The sequence below is a fragment of the Oryctolagus cuniculus genome, chromosome 2 (assembly GCF_051225735.1).
Source record: "Oryctolagus cuniculus isolate XC-2025 breed Fujian yellow rabbit chromosome 2, ASM5122573v1, whole genome shotgun sequence".
Lineage (NCBI taxonomy): Eukaryota > Metazoa > Chordata > Mammalia > Lagomorpha > Leporidae > Oryctolagus > Oryctolagus cuniculus.
The window spans coordinates 119,771,722-119,793,063 of record NC_142868.1 but is presented as its reverse complement, the minus strand read 5'-3'; the positions used below and the strand labels follow the sequence as shown (position 1 = coordinate 119,793,063).

Sequence of the window (21,342 nt, the reverse complement as noted above, 5' to 3'; positions counted from 1 at the left end):
GGCAAGAGTCAGTGCCCTGATACTGGAGATAACAAAAGTGGAACCCAGTATTATAGAGTGTCTTTTATTGTGTTAACAGTTATTTCTAGAATGTTAATTTTATTGCATGTTACCATTCTCTACTTTTCCAAAATATTATTTACTTGAACCTGAGCATGGGAGAGAGGTAAAGACAGAGAAAGACTGAGAGAGAGAGAAAAGGGAAGGAGGGAAGGAAAGGGAAGGGAAGGGGAGGGGAGGGGAGGGGAGGGAAAGAGAGGGTAGGGAAGGGAAGAGAAGGGTAGGGAAGGGAAGGGGAGGGGAGGGGAGGGGAGGGAAGTTCTGTAATCTGGTCTCTCCACAAATGACTGTAACAGTGAGTTCCTGGCCAAGCTGAAGCCCAGAGCCAGATCTGCCCCTGGGTCTCCCCTGTGGGGCAAGAATCCAAGAACTTGGGCCATTTTCTGCTGCCTCCCAGGGTGTGCATTAGCAGGAAATGGGATCAGAAGTGGAGCAGTGGGGATTCAAACCAGTCTCTGATGTAGGCTGCTGGTATTGCAAGTGGCAGCCTTATCCACTGTGCCACGAAGCCAGCCTTCCCTCCTCTAAGGATTTTCTTAGCAAAAAGGTGAAGGTTTCTGGACAGAGGGGAGAGGGAAGTTATTTTCTTGATGTTCCTCAGACCTATGGTGACTCCTTGAACTTGCACTTATCTCTTCCACTTGTATCCCTGACTCAGAAGTCTGGCTGCAGATGGGAGAGCACAAACTTGCATTCTGTCAACAAAGCACCTACTTTCTCCCTCTAAGTCCTAATCTCTCTCTGGCATCCACTTGTTTCTGAGGTGAGTGTGGGACAGAAGTCTCGTCTCTCAGAGACCATCGCCCTGGCTGCAGCAGTCTGCCGTGAGGGGACAATGTGAGGGTATTAGAGGACAAGGAGGTAAAAATCATTGATCTCAGCTTTAAGGTGTAACTAAGTATTCCCTAGAAAATTAACTTTCTCCTACAGAATCCCAACATAATCCTGAATCGATTACACCAACAGGTCGTTCACTTCACTTAACATGTTGGCAAATGACCCTCAGTGACTATGGGAGGTGACGTTTCCCGGTAGAAGCATGCGCACTGCAGGTAAACTTGTGCAGCCCTGGTCTGAGCTGGGGCAGTTGGAGACACAGCCCCTGGGCTGAGTTCTGAGCTGCCCTGGGCCCTTCAGCTGGGCACAGCCCTGCCCCACCCCTGCTCATTTGCATGTCCCCAGAGCACCGCCCACCTCTCTGGGCATTTAGGAGCAGGCTGCTCCTGCCCCATGCAGGAAGCTGTGCCAGGCAGGACCCAGCATGGACACGAGGGCCCCCACTCAGCTGCTGGGGCTCCTGCTGCTCTGGCTCCCAGGTAAGGAAGGCCAGCAGCAGGAACGGCCTTGGGCCATGTGGCCAGGGCTGCCCGTCTCTGCAGTAGCGTCCTCTTAGAATGTGAGGATGAGTGTGGTCTCTGTGTTTCTGTTTCCCTTCTCAGGTGCCACATTTGCAGCCGTGCTGACCCAGACACCATCGCCCGTGTCTGCAGCTGTGGGAGGCACAGTCACCATCAAGTGCCAGTCCAGTCAGAGTGTTTATGATAACAATGCTTTAGCCTGGTATCAGCAGAAACCAGGACAGCCTCCCAAGCTCCTGATCTATGCTGCATCCTATCTGGCATCTGGGGTCCCATCGCGGTTCAGTGGCAGTGGATCTGGGACAGAGTTCACTCTCACCATCAGTGGCGTGCAGTGTGACGATGCTGCCACTTACTACTGTCAAGGCAGTTACTATAGTAGTAGTGCTACTTACCACAGTGTTCCAAGCCCTAACGAAACCCCCCAGGAAAGCAGAAGTGTGAGGCTGGGCTGCCCCAGCTGTGCTCCTCCTGGGCCCCATCTGCTGAGAGTGATTCTCAGAGCAGCCAGGCTTGAAGGTCCTGCAGGGTTGGGTGGGGGACCAGGGTGGCTCCTTTGAGGCTCCCTCCTTCCTCCTCCTTGGCAGCAGCAGCACAGACATGACCGTGTTCCTACTGTTTTAAAGGAAAGCAATTATTCTGAGTATCAAAGCTAGAGCATCATTTGAGATACATAGAGCAAAGGAGAAACATTATAGATACTATAAGGAAATAATTTCAAATACAGGTGAATATAAAATTTTAAAATGGATACCAATTTCATATGTACAGCTTTTTAATATGTACAGTTTTTCAAAAAGATTTATTTAATTATGAAAGCCCATGCTTTAACAGACACACACACACACACAGTGACAAAAGAGAGAGTTCTCTTTCACCTGCTGGTTCTCTCCTCAAATGACTGCACCAGCTGATGCTGTGCCTGTCAAAAGTTGGGAGATGGAATCACTTTCAGGGCTCCCACATGAGTGCCAGGGCTGAACCACTTGTTCCAGTTCTCTGCTGTGGCCTGGGAAGACAGTAGAAGATGGCCCAAGAACTTGGGCACCTGCATCCACATGGGAGTCCTGGGAGAAGCTCCTGGCTCTTGACTTCAGATTGGTGCAGCTCTGGCCACTGTGGCCAGGTGGGGAGTGAACCAGCAGATGGAATCTCTCTCTCTCTCTCTGCCTCTCCTTCACTCTCTGTGAAAGCATGGGCTGGGTGCGGATCTCGTCTGCACTGCAGGTTGCCCTCTTGTTAATTTCTATTTGCAAGTGAGTCCAGGAACCTGGGGCTGGCAACAAAACCCTATCACCCATGGCCCCTCCTTAGAAACCGCAAAATATTCTAATAATAGAAAGGAGCGAAGAGAATCCCTGAAGTGCGGGAGTCTCCAGTAGGAATCAGGTTATGAGACTTTGCCAGCATCCGGACCCCCACAATTTGCCCTTTGCTCCTTCCTGGTGCCTCACATGCTCCACCCACATCCCCAGGCACAGCCCTCTGACTCAGGGACTTTTAACTCAACCTTGTAGAGATCTAGGGCTCAGCACCACTGGGCAGTCGAGGAGCAGTTAGGGAATGTCACTGGTCCTGGTGCTTGGGCATCCGTTGTTCTGTGTGCCAGGTGAGGCAAATGAGTCAAATTATAGAAATAGAATGAATGGTTCTTCCAGTGTGGCTTGTGTCTTGTGCTTTTGAGATGTGACACAGGATAAGCGTCCCAGCATTGATGAATTCTGCAGTTCTGGCATTGCCCAGATGAGTTGTTCTTTTCTCTCTCTCTCTCTCTCTCTCTCTTTCTAAACCAACTGCCTAACCCTACAGGTTCAGTCCATCTGTGAGTGCAGGTCCGAGGAGCACATTGACCTTGCTTGAACTTTACCATTACAGATTGTGTTCCCAGAGGAAGTCAACAACAGCTCCCTGCTGGTCGGATCAAAGAATCCCCTACTGTGGTATCAGCACCTGCCTGGACTGTCTCCTTGCTCTTGGTCACAGCATTTGACAGAGTCCATAGGCTGCATATCTCTTTAGAAGCCTGGAATATTCACTCAGAAACACACTGGAACCTAGAAAAATCTGAATCCTTTAGTTCTAAGAAGAGGAACAGAGTGCCAAGCTGTGGCAGGCCATTCTCAGGATCAAGCAAGAGGAGATGGACTTGATGTGGGAATTTATAAACAAGTCTTTTTTGTAAGAAATCATCCTGTTTATCCAGTTAAGAAGGAGACAGTGAGGTTGATGCCAAAAGAATTCAGGTTGAACTCCCAAACTTCTCTTTTTTCTGGGAAAGAAGGCGTTATCTTCCTTGGTGTTTGCTTGGTGAATTGTTGCTGTAGTGAAGTATTCCATTCTCTTTGGTTCAGAGAACTCCAAGTATTATTGTTGAGATCAGCAGCCCAGCGCTCTCCCTGGAAGAAATCCCAGGGACAGCAGGGCTGTGGTGTTCTTGTATCTCTCGAGGATGGGATTCTGTTCCCAGTTTCTCCAGTGTCAGGATGGCCACATTTCCTGCTCTGTGGCCCCTCCCCGCATCACTCCACAGCCTGCTGCCCTGTCACAGCCCCTGGACCCTGGCCCTCCTCCCGACTTCAGGACCACTGGGATTGTACCGCTCCCCCAGATACCTCTGTCTCATCCCCACATCACAGACCTTAATCAGCCAACCTGCCCAGCTCCTCAGATGACAATTCTGGTGTGCAGTCAGTAGGACATGGATGACTTATGTGTTGTAGATGATTTTCATCCCGTCTTACACTCGTTTTTTATTTTTTAAAGATTTTATTTATTTATTTGAGAGTTAGAGTTACAGACGGTGAGATACAGAGACAGAGAGAAAAGTCCTCCCTCCGTTGACTCACTCCCCAAATGGCAGGAAAAGCTGGAGCTGATCCGATCAGAAGCCAGGAGCCAGGAGCCTCTTCCCAGTCTCCCATGTGGGTGCAGGGGCTCGTACACCTGGATCATGATCCGCTGCTTTCCCAGGCAGAGAGCTGGACTAGAAGAGGAGCAACCGGGACCAGAACCGGTGCCCATGTGCAAAGCCAGCACCACAGAGGATTAACCTACTGTACCATGGTGCCACCCCAACCATCTTACACTCTTACCATCATTGCTGCTGTCCGCCCGAGACAGAATTAAACTTGATAGGGCAGGGCTAGCTTTGTGGCATAGCGGGTAAAGTCACAGCCTGCAGTGCGGGCATCCCATATGGGTGCCGGTTTATGACTGGAATGGAAGAAGAGCAGCTGGGACATGAACCAGTGGCCATATGGGATGCCGCAATGCAGGTGGAGGATTAACCTACTATGCCAGAGCCTCAGCTCCTCATTGCATCTTACAAATCAGCTACAATTTGTAAACCTAGTTGACTTCTCAGAGGCAGAGGCTGTGGCTTAGCTGGTGAGGCAGCCGCTTGCAGTGCTGGCATCCCATGTGGGCACCAGTATGGGACCCAGCTGCTTCATTTCTGATACAGCTCTCTGCTGTGTCCTGGGATTGTGGTGGAGGATGGCCCAGGTTCTTGGGCCCCTGCACCCATGAGAGACCAGAGGAGGCTTCTGGCTCCTGGTTCCTCTCCAAAAGTGCCAGGCAGGACCCAGCAAGGACACGAGGGCCCCCACGCAGCTGCTGGGGCTCCTGCTGCTCTGGCTCCCAGGTGAGGAAGGCCAGCAGCAGGAACGGCCTCGGGCAGTGTGGCAAGGGCTGCCTGTCTCTGCAGGAGCGTCCTCTTAGAACGGGAGGATGAGTGTGGTCTCTGTGTTTCTGTTTCCCTTCTCAGGTGCCCGATGTGCTGCTGTGATGACCCAGACTTCACCCTCCGTGTCTGCATCTGTGGGAGACACAGTCACCATCAATTGCCAGGCCAGTCAGAGCATTAGCAATGAATTAGCCTGGTATCAGCAGAAACCAGGGCAGCCTCCCAAGCTCCTGATCTACCAGGCATCCAAACTGGCATCTGGGGTCCCATCGCGGTTCAGTGGCAGTGGATCTGGGAAACAGTTCACTCTCACCATCAGCGGCGCACAGTGTGACGATGCTGCCACTTACTACTGTCAAGGCTATTATTATAGTAGTAATGTTGATACCACAGTGATACAAGCCCTAAGAAAACCCCCCCAGGAAAGCAGAAGTGTGAGACTGGGCTGCCCCAGCTGCTCCTCCTGGGCCCCATCTGCTGAGAGTGATTCTCAGAGCAGCCAGGCTTGAAGGTCCTGCAGGGTCGGGTGGAAGGGGCCAGGCTGACTCCTCTGAGGCTCCCTCCTTTCCTCCTTGGTGGCAGCAGCACAGACATGACCATGTTTACTGTTCTAAAAGAAATCAGTTATCCTCTCTGAGTATTCAACTAGAGCATCATTTGGGATTCATAGAGTAAAAGAGAAAGCATTATACGTATTCCAAGCAAACAAGTTTTACTGCAAGTGATTATATAATTTCTATAAAGGCTATCAATCTCATAGCTACAGTTATTTTTATTTTTTAAGATTTTATTTAAGAAGTATAAATTGCAAAGGTACATTTGGATTATAGCGGCTTTTTCCCCCATAACCTCCCTCCCACCCACAACCATCCCATCTCCCGCTCGCTCCCCCTCCCATCCCATTCACATCAAGATTCATTTTCAAATATCTTTATATACAGAAGATCAATTTAGTATATACTAAGTTAGGATTTCAACAGTTTGCACCCACACAGACACACAAAGTATAGAGTACTGTTTGAGTACTAGTTATACCATTAATTCACATAGTACAACACATTAAGGATAGAGATCCTACATGGGGAGTAAGTGCACAGTGACTCCTTTGTTGATTTCACAATTGACGCTCTTATTAATGGCGGCAGTAATCACCTGAGGCTCTTTTTATGAGTTGCCAAGACTATGGTAACCTCTTGAGTTCACCAGCTCTGATCTTATTTAGACAAGGTCATAGTCAAAGTGGAAATTCTCTCCTCCCTTCAGAGAAAGGTACCTCCTTCTTTGATGGCCTGTTCTTTCTGCTGGGATATCACTCACAGAGATCTTTAATTTAGGTTATTTATTTTTGCCAGAGTGTCTGGCTTTCCATGACTGAAATACTCTCATGGGCTTTTTAGCCAGATCCGGATGCCTTAAGGGCTGATTCTGAGGCCAGAGTACCGTATAGAACATCTGTCATTCCATGAGTCTGCATAGCTACAGTTTTTTAAAAAGATTTATTTGCTTATTGCAAGTATCTGCTACATACACCACACACACACACACAGACACTGAGAGAGAGAAAGAGGGAGGAAGAGAGAGAGAGAGAGAGAATTAGATTTTGAGGACGAGATACAGAGAGTTATTTTCTGTGCTCTGGTTCACTCTCCAAATGGCTGCAATGGCCGAGCAGTGCTTGGCAGAGCCAGGAGAAGAGAGAACTCCTTTCATTCTCCCACATGGTGCTGGAGCTCAAACGCATGGGCCAGCTCCAGGTGCTTTCCCAGGCCAAGCAGGGAGCTGGATTGGAAGATAAAAAGCCAAGACTCCCACCGGGGCCCATGAGGGATGCTGATGCTGCAAATGGCGGCTGTACCCACTGCATGAGGCCGGCCCATCCTATCCACAGTGGTGAGGGCATAATACCACTTCCCACATGTCCTCCCTCCTTCCCCACTCCCCCCCACTCCTCTTCTTTTTCTTTAAGTTTACATTGACATACTTTTGACTTATAATCACCAGCTTAATCTTCCACAAAACAAAAATTCAACAAGGGGTAAATAGAGAAACCACTCTTCCTCTAGAGGTTGTGAGTCTCCATCCTCCCAGTGCCACTGTCACTACCAGACCTAAGGTGCACTGGTGCCCTCTGGGGGTCATAGGTGAAATTACATCAGTTATCTCTCCCTGATTGAGCAGTTCTTCACTCAATACAAATTCTACCAAATTGAACAATAGTGGCTTCATCATTTGCACACAGTGGCACACGACTAACAGTATAACAACCACCTAATCAGTATAACAATCACCTAATACAGTGATTCACTGTAAAAATTCAGACAGATCTCATAGATGTTACATGTTAGTGGGCAGGGAGATAATGCACACACATAGAAGGATCTCCACCTGCTCCCACTGTGCCGTGTGTGAGATTCCTCCCTGGGGCACTGCCATTGCTCGGGGCAAGTGGGCAGTGTGTGTCCAGGTCCACTTAGTGCATCCTCCCGTCTCAGGGGCAGAGGCAGAGGGAACGTATCAGGCAGTTCAACGTTTGTGTTTCCTGAAAAATATACTAATTCTTGTCTTATTAATGGTCTGACAACCAAATTATCCTTCTATTCAGGAAAAAAAAAGCTTTTAAAATTTCTTAAACCACTAAAGCATGAAACCAGGGAACACACAGGTGAGTAGAAGAATCAGTGCCCAGAGACTGGAAATAAAAAAAGAGGAACCCAGTTAGGAAGTGTGTTTTGTACTGTGATTAATCTTTATTTCTAGCAAAGATAATCTTCTTAAATGTTCACCCTTTCCATTTTCCATAGCATTTGTTTATTTACTTGAATATCTGAGCATTGATAAGGTGCAAAATGAGAGAGACTGAGCTGCGTGGGGGTGGGGGAGAGAAAACAAAATCTTCCATGTGCTGCTACTTCCTAGGAGATCCTGTCAGCTGAGGCGGAGTGAGGCTAAAGTCAAGAGCACAGAACTCCAGATGACTCCCAGTGTGTGGCAGGGATACATGTGCAGCCATTTCTTGAAAAATCATAGCCCTCGCCATGTTTTTGATTCATGACTCTTTTACGTCACACCAAAGCCATTAGGGAATAAGAGCAAGCAGAAGCCGCCCTGGCCTCAGTGACGTCCACCAGAACCACACCGAGGAGCTGCTCAGCTTCTCACAGGTTCTGGGCTGTGCAAGCCCTGCAGCCCCTGTCACAGGTAGAGCACTAGCAGCAAAACTGGGCTGAGCCGTGAGGACACTCTACCACGCTGGTCCTTTCTCTGCTGAGACCCGCAGAGAGACATTCTCTGAGGAAATTCTGGGCAACCTGGGTCTGATGTGGACACCTGGGGACACTGCGCATGTGTGCAAGTGCTGTGGGATTGGAGAGAATTCTCCTATCTGACTGCATCTCAGCAGGCAGGGTTGGTTACACAAAGTCCCATGGTGAGCAGGTGCAGGTGCTGGGATTTGAGCTCAGGTCACTATAACTTTAAATCCATTCCATCCACTTGTCTGAGTTCATCCCATGGCAGAGCACAGAGTTTAAAATAACACAGGAGACAAACCCAGGATGGGATAGAACACACAGCTCCTCACTGTCACCGCCTCTCTCCACAGGGACACAAATCTGCACCCAGTCCCTCCTGCAGCTCTGCCCCAGACTGCCATTCTCTCAGAGCCTCCTCAACCCCAGGGGACTGCATGTCAGTGTGGGGCAGGGCCTCCTCTGCATCCCAGACTCTTTCCTCTCCTCCTCCATCCCTTCTCATCCCTCCATTCATCCTACCTCTAATGTCCCTGTAACTACAATTTCTCCCCTCCATGCAGACACAGATCAACCAATCAAAGCCTCCTCTTCCACTCTGGTACTTTGATAGTTGACCCTGCGCTGTCACATACCTGCACTGACAGGAGGTCATCAAGATATTTACCCAACAGATTCTCTCTCAGAGGCACTGTGTGCTCGCTCAGCTTACAGTCAGTTGTTCTCTGTGTGCTATAGAATAGACCCCACGTGAGAACACAGTGACATTGGGAGGATATCAGAGCCCAGCCACTCACTAAAAAGACAAAAGACACTGACTTCACCTCCCAAGGTGTGACCAGGTGTTCTCTAGAGAAAAGGACTTTCTGATACAGAATCCCAACCTAACCATGAATAGATTATACCATCAGGTAGTTCAGTTCACTTAAATTGTTGGCAAATGTCCATCAGGGACTTTAGGAAGTGACGTCTCCCAGTAGAAACATGCGCACTGCAGGTAAACTTGTGCAGCCCTGGTCTGAGCTGGGACAGCTGGAGACACAGCCCCTGGGCTGAGTTCTGAGCTGCCCTGGGCCCTTCAGCTGGGCACAGCCCTGCCCTGCCCCTGCTCATTTGCATGTCCCCAGAGCACCGCCCACCTCTCTGGGCATTTAGGCCCAGGCTGCTCCCACCCCATGAAGGAGGCAGTGCCAGGCAAGACCCAGTATGGACACGAGGGCCCCCACTCAGCTGCTGGGGCTCCTGCTGCTCTGGCTCCCAGGTAAGGAAGGCCAGCAGCAGGAACGGCCTCGGGCAGTGTGGCCAGGGCTGCCTGTCTCTGCAGGAGCGTCCTCTTAGAACATGAGGATGAGTGTGGTCTAAATGTTTTTGTTTCCCTTCTCAGGTACCACGTTTGCCCTCGATATGACCCAGACTCCATCCTCCGTGTCTGCAGCTGTGGGAGGCACAGTCACCATCAATTGCCAGGCCAGTGAAAGCATTAGCAACTACTTATTCTGGTATCAGCAAAAACCAGGGCAGCCTCCCAAGCTCCTGATTTATGGTGCATCCACTCTGGCATCTGGTGTCCCATCACGGTTCAGCGGCAGCAGATCTGATACACAGTTCTCTCTCACCATCAGCGGCGTGCAGTGTGACGATGCTGCCACTTACTACTGTCAAGGCTATTATTATAGTAGTAATGTTGATACCACAGTGATACAAGCCCTAACAAAAACCCCCCAGGAAAGCACAAGTGTGAGGCTGGGCTGCCCCAGCTGCTCCTCCTGGACCCCATCTGCTGAGAGTGATTCTCAGAGCAGCCAGGCTTGAAGGTCCTGCAGGGTCGGGTGGAAGGGGCCAGGCTGACTCCTCTGAGGCTCCCTCCTTTCCTCCTCCTTGGTGGCAGCAGCACAGACATGACCATGTCCCTACTGTTTTAAAGGAAAGCAATTATTTCTGAGTACTCGAATGTAGAACATCATTTGAGATTCATAGAGCAAAAGAGAAAACATTATACGTATTACAATGAAAATATTTTAAATAGTGGTGATTAGAAAATTTTATTAAGATACCAATTTCATACGTATAGTTCTTGTTTTTTTATATGCACAGTTTTTTTTTTATTTTGACAGGCAGAGTGGACAGTGAGAGAGAGAGACAGAGAGAAAGGTCTTCCTTTGCCATTGGTTCACCCTCCAATGGCCGCCGTGGTTGGTGTGCTGTGGCCGGCGCACCGCGCTGATCTGAAGCCAGGAGCACCCATGGGGTGCAGGGCGCAAGCACTTGGGCCATCCTCCACTGCACTCCCGCGCCACAGCAGAGAGCTGGTCTGGAAGAGGGGCAACTGGGACAGAATCTGGCGCCCCAACCGGGACTAGAACCCGGTGTGCAGGCAGAGGATTAGCCTATTGAGCTGTGGTGCCAGCCTATATGCACAGTTTTTAAAAAAGGTTTATTTGTTTTTTTGAAAGACTATGCTTTACATACACACACGTACACACACGCAGTGTGACAGGGTGTCTTTAAGGTTTTCCCATGGGACATAGCCTGCCCTAGTGGTCATAGGTCATCTTGGTTGGTTTCTGAGCAGGGACTGTTCCTCTGAGGGAAACAACTTATAGACATCAGTCTGCTCCTCCAGCTGTAACCGGCATATTTCTGACTTCTGTACACCTGCTGCTTGCTTGATAATTACCAAGGCCACCAAATGTAGTTTCTGCCTTTATACCCCCGCTACTGCAACTCGGGTCTGTCTTCTCTGGACGTGCTCTGTGACAGGGCAGACTCCTAATTTGACTTCAAAGGTCTCGCTGTGTTTTCATCCGTGTGCCGTACAGTATTAGTGACAGAGAGAGAGTTCTCTTCCATCTGCTGGTTCACTCCTCAATGGCTGCACCTGCTGAGGCTGTGCCAGGCAAGAGCTGGGACATGGAACTTCTTTCAGGTCTCCCACGTGGGTGCCAGGGCTGAAACACTTGTTCCATCCACTGGTGCTTTCCCAGGCCATTAGCAGGGAGCTCGTTTGGAAGTGGAGCAGCCAGGACTCCACCGAACCCATGAAGGATGCTGGCGCTGCATACCGGGGCTTCACTCAGTGCACAAGGCCAGGCCATCCTATCCAGAGTGGTGAGAGCATAATGCCACTTCCCACCATGTCCTCCCTCCTTCCTCATTCCCATACCCACTACTCTTCTATTTTGTTTTAAGGTCTACACTGACATACTTTCACTCTATAATCACCAGCTTCTCCCTCCACTAAGCAAAGAATTCAACCCGGAGTAGCAGCAAAACCACTGTTCCTCAAGAGTCTAGTCAAGGTGTGAGTCTCTTCCTCCCAATCCCTCTGTCACTACCCGACCGGAGGAGCACTGGCGCCCCCTGGGGGTCACGTTTGAAATCGCGTCTGCTTTCAATCCCTGCTTGAGCAGTTCTTCATTCAATTCAAAATGAAATAGCAAATTCTCACCGAATTGAACCAATAGTAGCATCATTGTTTGCACACAGTGGCTCACAACAAACAGTATCACAATCTCCTAGGCATAGAATAATTGTAAAACTCACACAGAGCCCTTCATGTCATAGATCTCTCATTTTAGTGGGCAGGGCAGATAAAAAACAAACATATAACGTTCTACACCTGCTCCCACTCTGGTCCATGTGAGAGGCCTCCCCTGGACACTGCCATTGCTCGGGCAGGTGGACAGTGGGTATCCAGGTCCACCTAGTGCATCCTACTGTGTCGGGGCAGAAGCAGAGGGAACGAATCTGGCAGTTCCACACTGTGTTTCCTGAAAAGATACACTAATTGTAGTCTCAGTAATGGTCAGATGGCCAAATAGCCCTTCAATTGAGGAAATAGATTCTTAAATTTCCCAAATTGCTGTAGCATGAAACCAGCCAACACAGAGGTCAGTTGAAGAATCAGTGCTCAGACACTGGATGTAAAAATAATGGAGCCCAATTTTAGCAGGGTGTCTTATACTGTGGTGAATACTTATTTCTAATAAAAATAATGTTCTTAAATGTTACATTTTCCATTTTTCAAATATATATATATATATACTTGTAAGACTGAGAATTGACGAGAGGCAAAGACAGAGGGAGAGACAGAGAGACAGAAAGAGAGAGAGAGAGAGAGAATGTCTGTAACCTGGTGCTTTCCCAAATGACTGTAGCTGTGAGTTCACAGCCAAGCAGAAGCCCAGAGCCAGAACTGCCCCTGGGTCTCCCCTGTGGGGCAGGAATCCAAGAACTTGGGCCATTTTCTGCTTCCTCCCAGGTGTGCATTAGCAGGACATGGGATCAGAAGTAAGTAGTAGGGATTCAAACCTGACTCTGATGTAGGCTGCTGGCTTTGCAAGTGGCAGCTTTATCCACTGTGCCGCGAAACCAGCCTTAACTCCTCTCCAGATTTTCTTAAGAAAAACGTGAAAGTGTCTGGACAGAGGTGAGAAGAAAGTTAGTTTTTCTGATGTGCCGGAGGCCAGCTCCAGGAGATTCAGGGGTTCCCGATGGTTTGGAAGGCATCTGCATAGGGAGGAATGAGAGACGTGCTCACAACAAGGCTGTTAGTTTTACACATTCTTGACTATTCTCATAAATTCTGTAATGTCCACTCATTAGTGATCTTATAGAGATAATGATTCTTCTTTACGATAACACAGCCTATTTCCCATCCACTTTAAACCATTGACTTTGTATTATGTGTAACCCCTCCCCCATCTGGATTTCCATAGCCATGTAACAATTTCTTTGAGTACAAAGATTTACTTCATATTTGAGATACAATAGAACAGAGACTCAAAGTGATACTAAAGTATATAATAATTGATTACAAAAATATAGTGGTTATTTTGCAAAGAATCAGAACGTCTACTTATAATAATTGATTACAAAGATTGGAACATCTACCTTTTAATTTAACTGCACTAGTTTTTAATCATTAACGCCCTGCTTAAACAAACCTGTTCATTATACATGTCCTTTCCATATCCCTTCACTACTATTAGTTTCAGTAACTCATTCAAGACTCGCTCACTGATTTTGGTAATTACTTTATGTTCTTTCCACCAGGCCACACAAACTCTGGCACTTAGCACTGTCTGTGTTTCTCTCAGACACTTAAATTGTTAACTCTCATTTACCAGTCATTAGTCTATGATAAGACAGACTCTCAAGTGGATTATAGCAGAGACTGAAGACCTTCCCCAAGGACCCTCTCATCCCTAAATCAGGTCTAACTGTGTACCACATGCCCTACAGTTTGAGTTCCCACTAGGCTTTTACTGCAGGTAACTGAAGCATCGGAGAGGTTTGATTGACTCTAGGAGGATCCAGTCCATCAACAGCTCAGCCGTCAGTGAGGTCATTTGGAGCTGAGGCTGATCCTCAGAGATTTCCCAGAATGTAGGATCTTCAGCCAGATCACCAGGAAACTCTGGCTTTTTTGTATCAATAAATCTAAAACCAGCAAAAGGACTGCAGCTTGTGGTTCTCACACCCCACGGAGACAGACTCCTGCCAACCTGGCAGACAGCCAGAGTGGCCTTGGCCTCTTCCCTGATGTTCCTCAGACCTCTGGTGACTCCTTGAAACTCGCACTTCTGTTTTCATCCTGTATCCTTGACTCAGAACTCTGGCTGCAGATGGGAGAGCCCACCTGTGTGATCTCTCCTCTAAGCACCTGCATTCTCCTTCTGAGTCCTGGTCTCTCTCTGGCAGTCACTTTTTCTGAGGATGTTTATTCTGAGTCAGTACAGAGCTGAGTGTGGGACAGAAGTCTCGTCTCTCAGAGACCATCTCCTGGTGCAGCGGTCTGCCGTGAGGGGATGATGTGAGGGCATCAGAAAACAAACAGGTAAAAACAATGAAATCAGCTTTAAGGTGTAACTAAGTATTCCCTATAAAATGGGCTTTCTCCTCCAAAATCCCAACATAACCATGAATACATTACACCAAATTGTCCTCCAGTTCACTTAAAGTGTTTGCAACTGTCCCTCAGTGACTTTGGGTTGTGACGTCTCCTGGTAGAAACATGTGCAGTACAGGCAAACTTGTGGAGCCCTGGTCTGAGCTGGGGCAGTGGAGACACAGGCCCTGGGATGAGTTCTGAGCTGCCCTGGGCCCTTCAGCTGGGCACAGCCCTGCCCCGCCCCTGCTCATTTGCATGTCCCCAGAGCACCGCCCACCTCTCTGGGCATTTAGGAGCAGGCTGCTCCTGCCCCATGAAGGAGGCAGTGCCAGGCAGGACCCAGCATGGACACGAGGGCCCCCACTCAGCTGCTGGGGCTCCTGCTGCTCTGGCTCCCAGGTAAGGAAGGCCAGCAGCAGGAACGGGCTCGGGCAGTGTGGCCAGGACTTTCCCTCTCTGCAGGAGCATCCTCTTAGAACGTGAGGATGAGTGTGGTCTCTGTGTTCTGTTTCCCTTCTCAGGTGCCACATTTGCAGCCGTGCTGACCCAGACACCATCGCCCGTGTCTGCAGCTGTGGGAGGCACAGTCACCATCAAGTGCCAGTCCAGTCAGAGTGTTTATAATAACAACCTCTTATCCTGGTATCAGCAGAAACCAGGGCAGCCTCCCAAGCTCCTGATCTATGATGCATCCAATCTGGCATCTGGGGTCCCAGATAGGTTCAGCGGCAGTGGATCTGGGACACAGTTCACTCTCACCATCAGCGGCGTGCAGTGTGACGATGCTGCCACTTACTACTGTCTAGGCGGTTATGATGATGATGCTGATACCACAGTGATACAAGCCCTAACAAAAACCCCTCAGGAAAGCAGAAGTGTGAGGCTGGGCTGCCCCAGCTGCTCCTCCTGGGCCCCATCTGCTGAGAGTGATTCTCAGAGCAGCCAGGCTTGAAGGTCCTGCAGGGTCGGGTGGAAGGGGCCAGGGTGACTCCTCTGAGGCTCCCTCCTTCCTCCTCCTTGGCAGCAGCAGCACAGACATGACCATGTCCCTACTGTTTTAAGGAGGGCAATTATTCCTTTCAAGTATTTTAAGCTAGAGCATTATTTGAGATTCATGGAACAAAAGAGATTACACTATAAGTATTACAAGGGAAAATACTGTAAATACAGGTGATTATAAAATTTCATATCTACTGTTATTTTAAAATGTATTTGATGTTTAAATGTATTTGCTGTTTGAAAGTCCGTGTTTTACACACACAGAAACACACACACACACAGTTTCATAGAGCGAGTTCCCTTCCATCTGCTGGTCTCTCCTCCAATATCTGCAGTGGCTGAGGCTGTGCCTGGCAAGACCTGGAGATGGAGCTTCTTTCAGGTCTCCCACATGGGTGCCAGGGCTCCAACACTGGAGCCATCTACAGGAGCTTTCCCAGGCCAAGCAGGGAGCTGGATTGGAAGTGGAGCAGCCAGGACTCCCACCGGTGCCCATGTGGGATGCCGGTGCTCCTTTGGTCGTTGTAAGCACTACACAAAGCCGGCAATCATGTCCACTGTTGCGAGAGCATAATGCAACATCCCACCAGATCCTCACTCCCATCCTCACTCCTCTTCTTTTCCTTTTAAGTTTTATGTGGACACACGTTCAATTTATTACCACCAGCTTAACCTTCCAGTAAACAAAGAGCTCAGTGATGAGTGAGCAGAAAACCACTTTTCCTCAAGAGTCTAGACAAGGCTGTGAGTTTCTTTTTTTTTAACTTTTATTTAATGAATAAAAATTTCCAAAGTACAGCTTATGGATTACAATGGCTTCCCCCCCCCATAACGTCCCTCCCACCCGCAACCCTCCCCTTTCCCACTCCCTCTCCCCTTCCATTCACATCAAGATTCATTTTCGATTCTCTTTATATACAGAAGATCAGTTTAGCATACATTAAGTAAAAATTTCTACAGTTTGCTCCCACACAGAAACATAAAGTGAAAAATACTGTTTGAGTATTAGTTATAGCATTAAATCTCAATGTACAGCACACTAAGGACAAAGATCATACATGAGGAGTAAGTGCACAGTGACTCCTGTTGTTGACTTAACAAACTGACACTCTTGTTTATGGCATCAGTAATCACCCTAGGCTCTTGTCATGAGCTGCCAAGGCTATGGAAGCCCCCTGAGTTCACTGACTCTGATCATGTTTAGACCAGGCCATGGTCAAAGTGGAAGTTCTCTCCTCCCTTCAGAGAAAGGTACCTCCTTCTTTGATGACCCGTTCTTTCCACTGGGATCTCACTCCAGAGATCTTTCATTTAGGTTTTTTTTTTTTTTTTCCCAGAGTGTCTTGGCTTTCCATGCCTGAAATACTCTCATGGGCATTTCAGCTGGATCTGCATGCCTTAAGGGCTGATTCTGAGGCCAGAGTGCTGTTTAGGACATCTGCCATTCTATGGGTCTGCTGTGTATCTCACTTCCCATGTTGGATCATTCTCTCCCTTTTTGATTCTATCAGCTAGTATTTGCAGACACTATTCTTGTTTATGTGATCCCTTTGGTTCTTAGTCCTATCATTATGATCAATTGTGAACAGAAATTGATCACTGGGACTAGTGAGATGGCATTGGTACATGCCACCTTGATGGGATTGAATTGGAATCCCCTGGTATGTTTCTAACTCTACCGTTTGAGGTAAGTCAGCCTGAGCATGTCCCGAATTGCACATTTCTTCCCTCTCTTACTCCCACTCTTATATTTAACAGCGATCACTTTTCAGTTAAGTTTCAGCACTTAAGAAGAATTGTGTATTGATTACAGTATTCAACCAAAAGTATTAAGTAGAACAAACAAAAAAATACTAAGAGGGATAACATATTAAGTTGCTCATCAACAGTCAGGGTGAAGGCTGATCAAGTCACCGTTTCTCATGGTGTTCATTTCACTTTAACAGGTTTCCTTTTTGGTGCTCAGTTAGTTGTCACCTATCAAGGAGAACAAGTGGTATTTGTCCCTTTGGGATTGGCTTATTTCACTCAGCATAATGTTTTCCAAATGCCTAACAGGGATCACTTTTCAGTTAAAATTTAAACACCTAAGAATAATTGTGTGTTAATTACAGAGTTCAACCAATGGTACTAGAACAAAAAAATACTAAAATGGATAAAGTATTACATTGTACATCAACCGTCAGTGACTTGATCAGCTCCTGTCCTGACGGTTGAAGGCTGCGAGTTTCAATCCTCCCAAACCCTTTGAAACTACCAGACCTGAGGTGCACTGGCTCCCCCTGGGGGTCACAGGTGGAATCGCGACAGTTTTCAATCCCTTATTGAGCAATTCCTCATGCAGTCCAAAATCAAACAGAACATTCTCATCGATTTGAATCAATAGTAGCTTCATTGTTTCTCAGAACTGCACATGACTAACAGTATCACAATATCCCATGCACAGAATAATTGTAGAAAGTTGTGCAGAGCCCTTCATCTCATAGATCTCTCATTTTGTGGGCAGGGCAGATAAGAAACAAACATATAACGTTCTACACCCCTTCCCACTCTGCTCCATGCGAGATTCCTCCCCAGGAGGACTGCCATTGCTCAGGGCAAGCGGGCAGTGGGTGTCCAGGTCCACATAGTGCATCCTCCTGTGTTGGGGGCAGAGGCAGAGGCAGAGGGATCTTATCGTGCAGTTCAATATTTGTGTTCCATGAAAAAATAAACTAACTGTAGTCTCAGTAATGGTCAGACGGCCAAACTGACCTTTCATTGAGGAAAAAGGTTTTAAATTTCTGAAATTGCTGAGGAATGAAACCAGCCAACACACAGGTCAGTGGAAGAATCAGTGCCCAGGGTGCTGGCTCTGTGATCTAGCAGGTCAAGCCACTGCCTGTAGTGCCGGCATCCCATATGGGTGCTGTTTCAAGTCCTGGCTGCTTCCTCAGATCCGGCTCTCTGCTGTGGCCTGGGAAAGCAGTAGAAGATGGCCCAAGTCCTTGGGCTCTTAACCTGCGTAGGAGAGCTGAAGAAAGCTCCTGGCTCCTGGCTCCTTGAACCTGGCGCAGCACACCAGATGTAGCAGCCATTTGGGGGGTGAACCAACAGAAGGAAGACCTTTCTCTCTATATATCTCTCTCTCACTGTTTAACTCTGCCTGTCCAAAATAATAATAATAATAATAATAATAATACAGGATCAAGCCCAGGATAGGGTAGAACACACAGCTCCTCACTACCTCCGCCTCACTCCACGGGGACACAAATCTGCCATCAGTCCCTCCTGCAGCTGAACCCGACTGCCATTCTCTCAGAGCCTCCTCAACCCCAGGGGACTGCATGTCAGTGTGGGGCAGGGCCTCCTCTGCATCCCAGACTCCTTCCTCTCCTCCTCTGTTCCTTCTCATCCCTCCACTCATCCTACCTCTCATGTCCCTGCAATGCCAATTTCTCCCCTCCATGCAGAAACAGATCAACCAATAGAAGCCTCCTCCTCCCCTCTTGTGTTTGATAGCTGACCCTGTGGCTGTCACATACCTGCACTGACAGGAGGTCATCAAGATATTTACCCAACAGATTCTCTCTCAGAGCCACTGTGTGCTCACTCAGCTTACAGTCAGCTGTTCTCTGTGTGCTGTAGAATGGACCCCACGTGAGAACACAGTGCCATTGGGAGGATATCAGAGCCCAGCCACTCACTCAAAAAGGGAAAAGACACTGACTGCTCCTCCCAAGGTGTGACCAGGTGTTCTCTAGAGAAAAGGACTTTCTGATACAGAATCCCAACCTAACCATGAATAGATTATACCATCAGGTAGTTCAGTTCACTTAAATTGTTGGCAAATGTCCATCAGGGACTTTAGGAAGTGACGTCTCCCAGTAGAAGCATACGCACTGCAGGTAAACTTGTGCAGCCCTGGTCTGAGCTGGGGCAGTGGAGACACAGCCCCTGGGCTGAGTTCTGAGCTGCCCTGGGCCCTTCAGCTGGGCACAGCCCTGCCCTGCCCCTGCTCATTTGCATGTCCCCAGAGCACCGCCCACCTTTCTGGGCATTTAGGAGCAGGCTGCTCCTGTCCCATGAAGGAGGCAGTGCCAGGAAGGACCCAGCATGGACACGAGGGCCCCCACTCAGCTGCTGGGGCTCCTGCTGCTCTGGCTCCCAGGTAAGGAAGGCTAGCAGCAGGAACGGCCTCGGGCAGTGTGGCCAGGGCTGCCCGTCTCTGCAGGAGCGTCCTCTTAGAACGTGAGGATGAGTGTGGTCTCTGTGTTTCTGTTTCCCTTCTCAGGTGCCACATTTGCTCAAGTCCAACCCAGACTCCATCCTCCGTGTCTGCAGCTATGGGAGGCACAGTCACCATCAAGTGCCAGACCAGTGAGAGTTTTTATAGTAACAACTGCTTATCCTGGTATCAGCAGAAACCAGGCAGCGTCCCAAGCTCCTGATCTATGAAGCATCCACTCTGGCATCTGGGGTCCCATCTCAGTTCAGCGGCAGTGGATCTGGGACACAGTTCACTCTCACCATCAGTGGCGTGCAGTGTGACGATGTTGCCACTTACTACTGTTAAGGCAGTTATCATAGTAGTGGTTGGTACCACAGTGATACAAGCCCTAACAAAAACCCCCCAGAAAGCAGAAGTATGAGGCTGGGCTGCCCCAGCTGCTGCTCCTGGGCCCCATCTGCTGAGAGTGATTCTCAGAGCAGCCAGGCTTGAAGGTCCTGCAGGGTCGGGTGGAAGGGGCCAGGGTGACTCCTCTGAGGCTCCCTCCTTTCCTCCTCCTGGTGGCAGCAGCACAGACGTGACCATGTCCCTACTGTGCTAAAGGAAACCAATTATTCTGTCTAATTATTCAAAGCCTGAGCATCATTTTAGATTCATCGTGCAAAGGAGAATACATTATAGCTATTACAAGGAAAATATTTTAAATTCTGGGGATTAGAAAATATTATAAAGGATGCCAATTACATATATACAGTTTTTTTAAAAAAATTATTTGTTTATTTAAAGTCCTGTTTTACACACACACACACACACACACACAGTTTCATGGAGAGAGTTCTCCATCTGCTGGTTCACTCCTCCATGGCTGCACAGGATGAGGCTGTGCCTGGCAAGAGCTGGGACGTGGAACTTCTTTCAGGTCTTCCACGTGGGTGCCAGGGCTGAAACACTTGTTCCATCCACTGGTGCTTTCCCAGGCCATTAGCAGGGAGCTCGTTTGGAAGTGGAGCAGCCAGGACTCCCACCAGTGCCCATGTGGGATGCTGGCGCTGAATGCTGTGGCTTTACGCACTGCACAAGGCTGGCCCGTCCTATCCACAGTTGTGAGAGCATAATGTTACTTCCCACCATGTCCCCCCTTCTTCCTCACCTCCACCCTCCTCTCTTTTACCTTTAAGTTTACTTGGACATACGTTCAATTTATTCTCACCAGCTTAACCTTCTGGTAAACAAAGAATTCCACCAGGAGTGAGCAGAAAAACCACTGTTCCTCAAGAGTCTAGACAAGTCTGTGAGTCTCAGTCCTCCCAGTCCCTCTGTCACTACCAGACCTGAGGTGCACTAGCGCCCCCGGAGTCCATGATGGAATCGCATCAGCTTTCAATCAATCACTCATAGGGCAATTTTTCGTTCAATGCAAAATCAGATGGACAATTCTCATGGAAATGAAACAATAGTGGCTTCATTGTGTGTACACAATGGTACACGACTGACAGTATCACAATCTTTTGTTGATGTAGAATAAATGGAAAGAAATTGAATAGAACTCCTTATCTCATAGATCTTTTTTTAGTGATCAGGGCAAATAAGCAAGCATATGTTTTATACCTGCTCCCATGTGCCTCAAGTGAGATTTCTCCCTGGACACTGCCATTGCTGGGGGCATGTGGGCAGTGGGTGTCCAGGTCCACCTAGTGCATCCTGCTGTCTCGGGCGGAGGCAGAGGGGACAAATCAGGCAGTTCCACACTGTGTCTCCTGAAAAGATACACTAATTATAGTCTCAGTAATGGTCAGATGGCCAAATAGTCCTTCCATTGAGGAAAAAGCTTCTTAAATTTCTCAAATTGCTGTAGCATGAAACCAGCCAACACAGAGGTCAGTGGAAGA

General features: G+C 48.4%; 1 protein-coding gene across 1 annotated transcript; it reads left to right on the top strand.

The window, feature by feature from the left end:
- Positions 1 to 1,099: 1,099 nt before the first annotated feature.
- LOC103347741 (uncharacterized) lies at positions 1,100 to 15,949 on the top strand. The gene is made up of 6 exons (XM_089327056.1): positions 1,100 to 1,112; positions 1,500 to 1,687; positions 4,989 to 5,061; positions 9,736 to 9,928; positions 14,965 to 15,121; positions 15,875 to 15,949. Exons 1-6 carry the CDS (start codon positions 1,100 to 1,102, stop codon positions 15,947 to 15,949), a joined length of 699 nt encoding a protein of 232 aa, XP_089183182.1.
- The last annotated feature ends 5,393 nt before the right edge of the window (positions 15,950 to 21,342 follow it).